This window comes from Phaethon aethereus, assembly GCF_964289735.1.
Source record: "Phaethon aethereus genome assembly, chromosome: 2".
Classification (NCBI taxonomy): domain Eukaryota; kingdom Metazoa; phylum Chordata; class Aves; order Phaethontiformes; family Phaethontidae; genus Phaethon; species Phaethon aethereus.
Genome location: NC_138582.1, coordinates 39,255,408 through 39,268,165, shown reverse-complemented (window position 1 = coordinate 39,268,165; position 12,758 = coordinate 39,255,408). Strand labels below are relative to the sequence as shown.

Below are 12,758 nucleotides of genomic sequence, written 5' to 3'. Positions count from 1 at the left end.
TTTTAGAGGAAGTTTAGAGGAAGGTAGTAGGAAAAGATGCTCTAGCTCCTGTCTGATCAGCCACTTATACTTGTCCTGTCTGTACCGCTTTTAATATTGTGATGTGTCACTGCTGGCAGTAAGATGTGGATATCCAACTGCATAGCTGAAATGTTAGTGGAAAGAAATGAAATTCCTGATTAATGTTGATAGGCTGTCTTTTGAGTTTATTGGCATTCCTAGGAATCAGATGTCTGTGGTCAAACCAGCATGAAGATATGCCAAAAAATTGTGTATAAAGTAGTACTTCAATTTCTAGTTAATTTGGATTTTCTGTTGGTTTGTTGACATAAATGATCATTCAGTATTTGAGGTTGATGTTGGTATCTCTTCCACTATACATGCACTTGACTTTATTATGTGTATCTTGTGACCATATAATACCCTGGGAGTTCTCTCAGAGCTTCTCCATAGGCTGACTGGCTGATGTAGATCCACTTTGTGTATAAGGTACCAGTAATGACCTTTAATTTCTCACACGGATTATGACCTAGCTGTCCCACTTTGAGCTAATGATTCTTTCCTATGAGCCTGAAATCTCCCTTTTTTTAGGAGGCGGTTGCTATGCTGTCTAGTCAATTACAGTATCAGTTTCCTTTTTATAAAGTTAATGAGAGTACAGATGCTGACAGTTTTTCTGATTCTGTTGCTATGGGTACTCTTACAAGCACTTCATCCTTTTTTTATTTGTTTCAACCATCTCACTGTGATTTTTTTAAGGCACAACCCCCCCCCCCCCTTCATGTTCATTTCTTCTATAATCTAAACAAATGCTTTACTAATTTTGCTCCACCCAAACATTTTGCTATGTGAACTTCTTTTACTTTTCTGGCCTTGTTCTATCTCCTTGTAATTTTACCTCATATGGTGCGAACAACACTTTTTGTTTGCCTTCTGTTTGCCGTGGTCTCCAGAGCTTCAGCCTTTATATAGATAGAATTTTTATGTGTCTATATATATATATATATATATTTATGTCTGTATATAGCTTCTTCTTTGGAACACATGGGGACCATCGCTCATCCTTAGCGTATGTGCCTTTTGGAAATGGAACAAGAGATCCATTTGCTCAGCTGTGGTCGTTAGGGCTGCACTGCTGCCTGCACTCCTGTTCCCTCCTCAAACTCAGTGATATTACAAGAAAAATGAATGAAGCCAAGTGGTTTTATTCCTTTTCCCTAGCAGTTTTATAGAGCTCTTGTGGCATCCTCTTGCTTTCCTAACAGCTAGAACTCTTATTTCTCCTCCACCCTCAGAGGCACTGCTGGGAGAAAACAACTCTGTCAAATACATAACTAAGGAACTCTAACTGGCCATCTTCCCTTTAAATGACTGGGAGATGGCAATTTACAGGCTTTGATAAATTTTAAGAGCTGATCCTGTTGGCACAATAGTTCACATCCCTTTATGGGACTCATGTGGTAATCCTAAAGCCACTCTGGAATTGTTTTCTTAATTGGAAAATTAGTGCATATTGGAGCCAGGCCCCCTTCCTCTTTTTTCACTCATCCAAAAAAAAAAAAAAATTCCCATCAGTGTACACTTGGTGAGTACTTTGGGTGATGAAGCCTTTGCAAGCCAGGAGCCGCTTTCTCCAGTGGGCAACGTACGCATGTTCCTAACGGCGTAAACAAGAGCAGACTCAGATACAGAACAGAGAATTCTCACAGCTTTGAGCACATGAGACATGGGGCTGAGACCCTGCTACATGTGTAAGAGAAGTTGCCTAAATTGCTTGAGACTTTTTAGGCATTCCTCTGTGCTGTTAAGTAAAGAAATGCTGGAGTCTGCAATAATCTATAGCGGGCCCAACTTCCAGATAGAAACTGTGAATTCTCAAGTGGGAGTTCCAAATAAAAGTCTTTATATAGCACCCAGTTAAGAATTTTATGGAGTATACAAAGTTTTAAAATTCACTGGATGGAGCTAGTTTTGTACTGTGGCTGGTCTGTTGTGCTTTCTAAAAGCAGCACCAAGTGACTCTGATGCAGTGACGTGTGCTATGATCTTACCTCTGACAAAACAGTTGTTCTTACCTCTAACTGCTGGAAGACCTAACAGCTTTGCCATTCAAGCCTTCAAGGCCAGTAATATTTGAACTTGGAGAAATGCAGCACTCTGGCCCGAAAGTCCACGGTTTGACTGTTGTTAAACAAATACCATCCCTTATTTTTGTTTTAAAATATCATCCCTTAAAAAAGGAGCAAAAAAAATACTCATTTTCTTTCGGTATTGTTTTCCCTGCTGTGCACTGTTGTTAACTCCATTATAATTTACGTATGTGAAAACGTGCAGGTTTCAACCTGCAGGAGAGTTCATCTGACCCAGGATTTAGGAGACAAAGAGGTTCGCTCTGCCAGCTTTAAACCCAGCATCGAGCAAAGGAGATACAGGCCCTAGAGAGGGACGTCTGTTCACATTTGAATGTTACAGAGAAGTTTTGTTTTAACCAGATTGAGAAGGCTTGGAGGATGATCAGATCACTGCCTGTGTGATGTGACAGCACCAGTGGATTCACTGCCAAGTTCTTACTGAACAAAAAGTATTTGGCATTTTGTTTTAGAACCTGCATCCTGCTGTAGGTACTAAGAGGAAAACTGAGCCTTCGCTCACAGTGTATGTGGGACTGTGCAGTTCCTGTCCTTGCCTTCCCATCTACACTCCTGGCTGCAGCTTCTGCAGGACTTGGGTTCTCACACCCATGCTTAGACCGTCAGCTTTCAAGTTTTAATGAGAAGCTTTGGTTTAAAACAAAATTTTAAATATTAATAATTTTTTTTCCAGAATGAAAAACTGAAGTTTGGAAAAATATATAATCCAAATAAATACTTAAATTATGTGCCACTTATGAACTGCTTAAGTGAAATATTTCATCACTAAAGAATACACTTTTCTGTTACACTTTACTGGAATTAGTATGTTTCTGCAAAATCTTTGTGGCTTTTTCCTAATCCGGAGCCTTCAAACATTTGTCTGCCCAGCTTAAAAAAAACCCCAAACCAACAAACCAGAACCTCCTCATTGACTGAGCTTGAAAGAGGAAAACATTGCAATTTACAGTTGTTATAGGTGTTTTGCATTTTTTGGTTTATATATGTAAAAATTAAATGTTGTGAATCTAAAAAATGAGCAGCACAGAGAAATGATACATTTATTTTATATCCTTTATATATATAAAATATAAAGATATTTTATCATTATATCCTTTTCTATATATATAAAAAATCTATGTTGTTTGATATTGCACACTAAAAACTATCTATCTGTTTAAAGTATTTGGTAGATATGATTGCTGACTGAATTGAAACAAGTAATAATAGAGTTCAGAGGGTAATGACACCAAGTTGAAAGGAAAGGCTGTTGTGGTTTTTTTGGGGGTGTTTTTTTTAGGTGTGTGTTGGATGTTACCCGGTACGCATTTCAGAATGATGTTGCATTAAGGTTTATTAGCTGAGCTGGACTGCGATGTACAGAGCTGGCATCTGCGGTCTTTACTGGTGTTAAAATAATTCTTCCTGAGCTCTCTCCTAAGAGGCTCTCTCTACAAGAGCATTTAGCCATAACACTGTAATTTACTGGCCTTATTTTTATATGCATTTCTAGTGCATATATACACTAAAGATGTGACTTTGGGAAAGCAAGAACCTTCCACCAGGTCCATCCAAGTTTGCCTGTTGATCTGGCAGGGGGAGGAACTGTTGGCATGAGACATCAAAGATTTGGAGTTGTTAGCTGTTGGCTCTAGATGGGTCTGGTTCCCCAGAACATCAAAAGGGTGTGTTAAGTAGAAACAAATGTAACTTAAAAGTATTAAGTATTTATTGCAGACAAATAAGCCTGTTCAATGTAACAAAACACGGTAAACTTTTGTCCCCTTTAACATCTGTACCTTGCTCTCTGTCTCTCAGGTGATAGCATTTCCTTAGGAGAAGCGGATGACCTTTTGAAGGGCGCTACCTCCAGTGACATCAGACGGCCCAGCTCTGTTGAGACAGTTGCAACAGAGCCCTGGCTGCGACCAGGAACTTCAGAGACGCTCCAAAGGTTCCTGGCTGAACAGTCAAGCCCGGCAAAGCTTTTGCCCGACCCCACACTACCGCTTAGCTGGCAAGGCCTCTCGACCGCGCACGGCTGACTTGGGTCCCTGTGCGCACCAGCGGTGCCTTGCAGCAGCGGAGGGACTGCTCAGCACTACTGCACTTTCCAGGGTCCCTTGTTCTGTGTACATAGTGTGGAGCTGTGTGTGTAATTTAAAATAGCAATAATAAAGTAACAGAAGCTGCAGTGTAAGGGCAAGGTAGAGCCACGGCTGTTTTGTGTTCCATGATGTGGGATGTGGAGGAGTAGTTGTGGTGGTTTTTGCACTTTTTATACAACTTCAGTTTCAGCTTCTGCGTTGGACTTACCACAGAAACAGAGAGTGCGTATGTGTGAATTTGATATTAAATCAAAGTTAATTTTTAGCTTTGGCTATAAACAAACTCTGGAACTGTCTGGAAGTAGCATAATCCAACAGCAAAGGTACAGTTTAAGCTTTTACCAAGAGTGGGAGTAACTTGGAGAAGGGTACTTGCTTTTCATACCCTGTGTGAAAGCTCAGCAAACTGATGACCATTAGTAATACATCTAATGTCCCCTAACCTGCTACGTGCTGGGTATACAGACATTGATGCATATGTTTAATTTATGGTTCTGATTGAAGAGTTAATAAATTATTTTGTTACTAAAAATGTGAAAGCAGACATCAGTTTTCTTATCATTTGCTTCAGCTTACATTTACACATGACAAAGTAGAATGTTAAGGCTGTCTTCAAAGCAACAGGAAAAACATGGAAAAAGCTAGAGCATGTAGGAGAGGCCTCAGGGCTGCTTGATGCTGAATATCCCAGAGGCAGGAATCCCAAAATAGTATCCAGGTGAAAATGTTTTAGAACAGCAATCACTGCACCACAAGGCCTCTCACACTCTCAATCTCACACTCTTCGGTGTGTCACCCACTAACCTTCCCCTTGTTTCTGACAGCTCTGTTCAGTTGCTTTGAGTTGAACTTTGTGGTATCTTCACTGTACTAACTCCAGGCCAGATCCAGAACTTGTCTTCTCTTCTTAAAGATTAAAATTTTGCATGGATTTAGTATTATCCTATAAAAGCCAGCCTCATTTACCTGCAAGATTTTTTGTGAATTGAATGAGACTCTCCCTTCCAGCTGTCCTCCCCTGTGCTGCCCTTCAGGGTACTTTTGGGCCCTCACATCTTTCCTTCAGCTGTCTCCACATATCCAAAATTCAGTTTTAGGTAGGACTTCCTGCTCCCCTTCCCAAGTTTTAGTTTTTTCTTTAAATGATGAGTTTCATCTGCAGGCTAAAACGCAGCTGCCATCACACAGTCCTGAGCTCAAAGCTGACACGCCTCACACAAAGCTGCTTTTCTGCTCATCACCATGGAAGCTGAGCATTTAGAGAACTGCAGGTTGGACACCATACCCAGAATACAGCTATTGCAGTCCTGGCATTACAGGAACTGAAGAGCAGAGCAATGACGATACAGGAGCTCAGTTTCCAATGAACCAAGACAATCAGCTATTAGGCCTTTTCCACGTAAGCAACACATAAGGTAAGACATGAGAAGGTCATGCTGTAACACCCCCCGCCCCCCCCCCCCCCCCCCATTACTAAATAGGAGTCCACAACAGAACAATACAGCAGTTAAGGTTTAAAGCAACAAAACCCCACCAAACCCAAACCACCAAACTTTTTAGATAATCTATTGTACTCATTGCCGCTGAATCTTGAACACAGACATTTAAAAAGGAATTGGGCAGATAAATGGGTAACAGATACATAAATGGCTGTCAGGACAGTGCTCTGGGTAATGGTGTCTGGAACACTGTGGTAATGGTACCAAGAACACCATTTGCCACAGGCATGGGGGAAGAGGATGACATAAAGATCTCTATTACACTTACTTACACATTATACTTTAATAATTATTACTGGTCAATGTGAAACAGACACAAAAGACCTCAGGTCTGGCCTAGTACAGGGGTTTAAAATTTAAATATTACACAACAAACTGAAAAAATAAAATTGCAGCCCAAGAGGAAAGGCCATACAATTACATCACAATTCTCCCCCTTCTGACTTTGATAAATGCAATTTGGTTTTGCTCCACCTCAATATTATATGACAACAACTAGTCACAGCTCACACCTTTTAATTCCTTTCCCTGGCTTTTCCACAGCTATTTCATTGAACTGCCTACAGGTATTTTTGGAGCCTGCTGCGCACAGCTACACTTCACTCCTCTCCCAGTTCCCTAGGGAGAAGCAGATGCATTCTCACCTCTGAGATTAGGCTCCCTCATCCACTTTTTTACTCTTCACACTTCTCTCCTTTGCTAGTCCTGAGTTCTGTGAGAACATGGTAGAGAACAATCCAATTCCGCTTTTATTCACAAAATGAAAGATCCTGACAAGGCTTAGCTGGCCGATGGATTCCCAGTCAGCAGTGGGATGAACTGCAGCCCCAGCCTTCCCCTCCCATCTGCCCTTGTTCCACAGTCTGTTTCCTGTTACTATTTTAATTCCCAGAAAGCAAAACACCATATTTGAGTTTCTATCTGTGCAGCACTACAGGGTTCATTTGACTATTCCACCTACAAGCAGTGTGGTTTTTTTTTTTTTTTAAACTTACCATTCTTTTTCACCCTCTACACACCTAAGAGCAGGAAGACACATCCTTGTCAACTGAAGCTCAACCACCTGTCTGCCCCCAGGAGGCTGGGGTTTGTTCCTTTGAAAGGACAGCATAAGAGGCAGAGGAAACTGTGAAACAAGTAGCTGTGAATTAGACTGGTTTTGATTGCACTGATGAAAGAGTTCAAAAACTTTATTGACCTATAACCTGATTAGAATATGCCAGATGAGAACCAAATATTGTACAGAAAGTTGTACAGAATTTTTTTACATAGAAAACTTTACATATCTGTACCATATACATTTTGTCCATCTGAAAAAAATTTCTACATCCATTGTTAATACAGAATGCTTGACAATCTTGTCTTTTAACCATCAGAACACAATTCACAGTATGAATACATTTCCAATAAATTTAACCATCCCCAAACCATGCCAGATTTGTTACTTGAATATATTCAACATTAAATTCTGTACATAAGAGTGAAATCTACATCAAACAAAAAACATGTGACAGCAGACACAACCTAGACTTGTTTGCAGTGATTCAAGTTCCAGTCCTTGAAGGATCATCATTTCAATGGCTCGTTATATTTAAAAGGCCTAAAACAAGTATATTACAGGTAGTTATGTCAGTCGTGATATTTCTGTCTCTGTTCTTGACAAAAGTCAGCAACACTAACTTCTGGGCTACAACAAAACCAAAAAAAGAAAAAAAGGAAAAAATAATAAATCACAACCCCCAAAAAATAAACCCAAACTTCTAGTGCATTTGGTAAACAATGAAGTGTTACGGGTTTTCAGCAAATCAATAATACAGAAATAAAACAATTCAGGAAGAACTGTATAGTGTTAAAGAGTTTATATTACAGACCTGCATCTCTGTACATTTTTCACAGAAGGATGATTACCAATGTCTCAGACAGCCTGAGTGTGCAAAAATCTTAGAATATCAGACATAGTTGCTAAATATCTTTTACCATGAACAATAATCTCCATTTTCTTTTCACTATAAACATTTTATCCTTCAAAATACAGCTCTCCTGAGTTGTACTTCTTGCAGAAGCTCAAACCTTTACATATATAGTTCTTTGGGTACATTTTACTTTCACACCCGCCATAAACATCTGTTGCTATACTGCTGCCTAGGACAGTAAAGGATATTGCAGCCCATGCTGACAAGAGGACTGTGCTAAAAACTGGCTCCGTGCTCAGCATGAGCCAGGCAAGAGAAACCGATAGAGATAATCCATCAGGAAATAAAGGGACTGGAGTGTTGCAAGCCTTAATTACAGTTGTAAGCATCTGTACCGTTAACCCTTGGATACACACTGCCGTACAAAGAAACCATTTTATGGATATCCAGATAGAATGGCTCAGCTACCTGGTCCTTTTATTTAGCTGAGGAATATAAACTTTTAAACAGACCAATACTCAGTCACTATCTGCTACTGCTTGCTTATTCCAGACTCTTGTTCTGGTGGTTGGGATATTTGAAAAACTACGCCAATCCGCAGGAAAAACCTTCGTAGAACAGCTCGCAGTTCAGGAATAAGGTCAAACTGCATAATTTCACACAACAGTGGATAGTAGAATGAGGCATGAGCCTTGAACTGAGGAGAAAACAAACAGAAGAAGTTCTATTACGCATCAATACACCTCACAAAGCGTGTTACAAGTGAAGAATTTTAAATACTCTCCCAAGTCAAGGAGAGAAACCCACAAAGTGACAAGCAGAAACATCTTTATAACTGAAGCTAGCAGTAACAGCTATGAAATACTCTGACAGATGCTCACTAGATACACACAGCTCCTTGATAATGCTTATTCTTCAAGAGGAAGAATTTTTCTATTATCAGTTAAGCTTTTTGTCGTAGTTGGCCCCTTTCACTTAATATTTCAGCCAAGTTTTGTTAGAAATAGAGGGATATTTAAACATGGATTCATTGACTTTGGAGAAGGTCAAGATGATGTACATGTAGCACTGGAAGCAGAAACAGGAGTTACTTCTTTGAATAAAGTATCAGCCACTAATCCCCTTCCTCAGCAGGAGAGGGGTAAAAGCAACTTAACACACACTTCTAAAGGATTTTAGCATTTTAAATTTTAAATTTTAAATTTTAAATTTTCTCAGACACATTTTATTTTATCACTCACTGCACCCTCATTTTACATTACTACTGCCAGTATGTGTCAAGTGCAGTTTCAATGTACGTTCCCTCCGCAAAGATTGTCTACAGAGCAGCAGGAGCTTTTAAAGTCAAGTATGTAACTGTGCATGAAGAACCAATCTGGATCTACTTATTATCTGTAAATGTTGTCTTAAACACCATTCCAAACAGTTACTTACCCTTTCATCACTGATCTTCAGGACCTTAGTCAAAAATAAGAGTAATAGATTAGTCCAGGCTTCCCGATGACTTTCTGATGTGAGAGTGAGGAAGTAACTCAGAGCCTCACTGCAGACACTGGAGAGGAAAGACACAAAAACTAGTAAGTAACATTTTATTTTGAGCTCTACTGTGGAGAGGGAGCTTTGGCTTTGCAACTATACCAGTGTAGAGCCCTGGTGTAAAACAGCATCGTTTCATGAAAGCTACTGTAAGCCTGATTACTAATAGAGCACAGTGACCTTGTTCAACTCAAAATCAAAGTCCTAAGACTGAAGAGTATTAAATATGCTGACAAAATATCATCGTGCTGTTTGTGCCTATATTTAAAGTGTATCAAGTGCTCTCTGAGAGGTAATAAAATGCGAGTGACAAAATTACATGCAGACTTTAAAAATTAATCTTATCCTGATGTAACCAGGTAGTTTTCAGCTCTGCTCCTTGGCCTATAAACCTTAAAATACTTTCACTGTGTTACCGCTGTGGATTTAGGCCCTCTGTTATTCCAACACTTGCTTGAACAACTTTGTAAACTACAAACATTCAGGTGAATCTTAGTATTCACAGTAATGAATAACCAAAGAGCCAAAAGCTTCTGTGTGCCCATAGGCTCCTGAAGCCCAGTGCTCATTTCTTCAGATGAGAACAAACAGCATCAGTTTCCTAAAGTATCTGAGGTTACTGAAAGAAAAAAGCAGGGTTTAGGTGATAGTTGCTTTTCTTTTTAAAGAGGAGCTATAACCACCCCCCACCTACCCACATGCTACAAAAAAAGAACGTGACACAACCTTTATTCTCTCCTGCAAAACACGTAAGGAGAACAAAAAGCAGAGGCAGCATTAATAGCTGGAGGCATAACAACATAAAAACTCTTAATATGAGCTGTGATCACCACCATACTTTGTTAGCTCTAGGAAGTTTACTGCAAACAGAAGTCTATCCTTTTAAATAAAAATAAACATTCTTTAACATCAGAAATAACATCAACAGGTTCAGCTACATGGACCTTACTTTAGTAGTCTTTGCTGGACTTCCTCCCACGCACTGGTACGGCTTTCATCCGTGTACATACGGAATAGAATGCGCAACCCACAGGCAAGGCTGCTAGTCTCCTGTTTCAGAAGATTAGGCTTTGACTTGCCTTTGAAACCTGGAGAAATTCCAAGCATCCATTTAGATTTTGTTTCATCTGACATTTTCCCTTACAGTCCCCCACTTCTCCTTCTAAGCATCTTTGGCACGTAGACAGTTAGAAGAACACCTTATGTAATTAGTTTCTCATGACATTTAGTACAATGGAGTGCTGCTAAAAAGTAACCTATGTATATACACCACAATTATGTTTGGGCACCCATTTTTATATAAGTTTCCAAGTAGAAGTGAAACCTGGGTGTACGATGAAGTGCATTCTAACCACCTGAACAATGGACCCTTTTTGTCACAATCACATACCTAGAGTGTGTATTGTTTTATTGCTTGTTTTTGATAAAAATGTCTGTACTACTACTGCTTCTAAAGCTGTTACTGTATAATTAAACTCAGTTTGCTGGTGGAGGTCCATGCTAGCAAAAAGCATACCTGTAAATATTAATACTACTTCACTGAAGTGGTTCTGTGTATGCATACATCAATGCACAAAACAGCATGCTGCATATTCACAGTATGCATTCACCATTAAAAATATTAATATAGCTAACTTTGGTGCAAAGAATAGACTAAACACAATGCTACAGAGAGTCCATTTTCCATCTGTTTCAGAAAATGACACATATTCCACTTATACACCGGAAAGTAAAACAACCCCCCCAACAAGTTTTGGGGTTTTGTGCCTGCAGCTTCCAAGCACGGGACTCACACCTACAGCCAGGGATCAGCTTGGCAGCAGTAACCCAGTGAAACCTTAAATTTTAGGAAATCAAAACGATATTTGCACCTGCACAGATGAGGTCTCCTCCTCTTAGGGATTCTAGGGTTATCAAGTTACAGCCTGATATTCAATTTTCCATTCAGCATCAAAGTACTTTTGACCTATTTTGGGGTCATTTCAAAGCACAGTAACATTCTCACAAAGTATTTCTCCAAGGGGACTGACTCACCTGCTTTCCAGAGAGCAGTTCTTTGTTCATTGTTTGAATTAAATGCTTTAGCAAATCTGTGAGATTCCAGTAGACAATCAAGAAGTTTGAAAAGCTGCTGTGATGTTAGAAAACGATACATCCCTTGATCTTGTGTATCCACATGGACATCAAAGTCTACTGCATCTCTCTATTAAAAAAAAAAAAAAAAGAAAAAAAAAAAGAGAAAAGAGAGATTTCAAGTAAAAATTCACAGTTGTCTTCAGCAAGCTCCTGTGATAACTCAATCCTACTCTGTTTTCATCTGTACTGTACTTAAACTTAAAACTGTATTAAAAGTTGTGGCCATATCCCAGTTGAATCCCTTTGAAGAATACATGTTCTAATCTCCACAGTGTGCCACCCCAGCACAGCAAATGCAATTTAACACAAGATGTAAAAGATCTCAACAGCCTCCTGGAAGTTCTCAAGCGCTTCTAAAAATTGCAAATGAGATGTTACAGGAGTTTATGAAACTTTATCCACTAGAGAAAAAGCTGTTAAAAAGAGAGGTACTTATCAGTTCTACTTACTTGTGCTGCTGCTAGATTCTCAGCATCCTCTTTTTTACTAGTTGCTGGAAAGAACACAATATTGTCGATAGTTTGAATGAGTTCCAGTTGTACAACGCATTTGATCAAAAGAGCAGCAAATAACTTCTGTTCTGGAAACTCTTTAAAGGAAAGAAAAATAAAATTGCTTGTTAACTGAAGAACTGCAATACTGGGGTTTTTTTTGAGTTATTGTGGGGGTAAACTGAAGAATAGTTTACCTTCAAGCACATTCATAAACCAATGAATGTGGTTTCCCCTGGAACCTCCCCATCTAAATTACCCTTCTAAAACCAGGACTCATCACAATGTTTACAATTGGCAGGTTTTAAAGTTGAAGTCACCTGCCATATACTGGACAATATATTGTTATATAAAAATCACCAAAATTAGTGACCTTTTTGTTAGCATCAGTGCAATGGCAAGAATGAGAGGCCGGGAGACCATCCACATGCAGAGGAGGCTTAGGATAGCACTGATATCCTTGATGCTTGTTTGTACTTGTGGCAAGTACTAATACGACCAGACATGAGCATTTTAGGCACCAACACATAGCTTTGCACAAGCATCTTCAGGGTTTGATATACTCTCTTCACATCAGCCTAAATACACTTTTTTTTCTCGCAGCTATATTGTTTCTGTTGCTATCCTGCACAGAAAGAACTTTGCTCTTAAGAAAAAAATAATTACTCATTTACATAGCATTATAAGGAGAGTACTAATTGTAATATTTTGCTTTGGGTAAAAAGCCTGCAAGTTAGCAGCTGAGCTCTATAGATTTTTAAAGCACAGGTAAAAAATGTGAACCCACAAGAGTCCAAAGGAATTCTGTCATCCTACATGGAGACAAAAATTTAATCAATATAATTTTTTCCACATGATGTTTCTGAAGTTATGGTTGGGACTACAACTGAGGATATCTAACATCTGCTAAATGCTACTCTTCACAGATATAAAATACCGAACCACT

The 12,758-nt window shown here is 39.2% G+C and overlaps 2 protein-coding genes across 7 annotated transcripts in view; one reads left to right on the top strand and one right to left on the bottom strand.

Moving 5' to 3' along the window:
• The window catches only part of CSPP1 (centrosome and spindle pole associated protein 1), a gene marked incomplete at both ends in the record, with an annotated part of 62,135 nt that extends 57,961 nt beyond the window's left edge, over nucleotides 1-4,174 (top strand). Inside the window, one exon of the mRNA XM_082015652.1 lies at nucleotides 3,948-4,174. Within this exon, the coding sequence (XP_081871778.1) occupies nucleotides 3,948-4,174 (227 nt within the window). The remainder of the gene's footprint in view (nucleotides 1-3,947) is intronic.
• A 4,007-nt stretch (nucleotides 4,175-8,181) lies between these two features.
• The window catches only part of ARFGEF1 (ARF guanine nucleotide exchange factor 1), a gene marked incomplete at both ends in the record, with an annotated part of 97,584 nt that continues 93,007 nt past the window's right edge, over nucleotides 8,182-12,758 (bottom strand). For 4 of the 6 annotated variants that reach the window (XM_081996340.1, XM_081996342.1, XM_081996341.1 and 1 more), the window contains 5 exons: nucleotides 8,182-8,346; nucleotides 9,084-9,201; nucleotides 10,135-10,273; nucleotides 11,220-11,388; nucleotides 11,771-11,910. In XM_081996340.1, coding sequence (XP_081852466.1) covers nucleotides 8,182-8,346; nucleotides 9,084-9,201; nucleotides 10,135-10,273; nucleotides 11,220-11,388; nucleotides 11,771-11,910 — 731 coding nt within the window. The remainder of the gene's footprint in view (nucleotides 8,347-9,083; nucleotides 9,202-10,134; nucleotides 10,274-11,219; nucleotides 11,389-11,770; nucleotides 11,911-12,758) is intronic. The other 2 variants (XM_081996344.1, XM_081996345.1) reach the window with 1 other exon arrangement.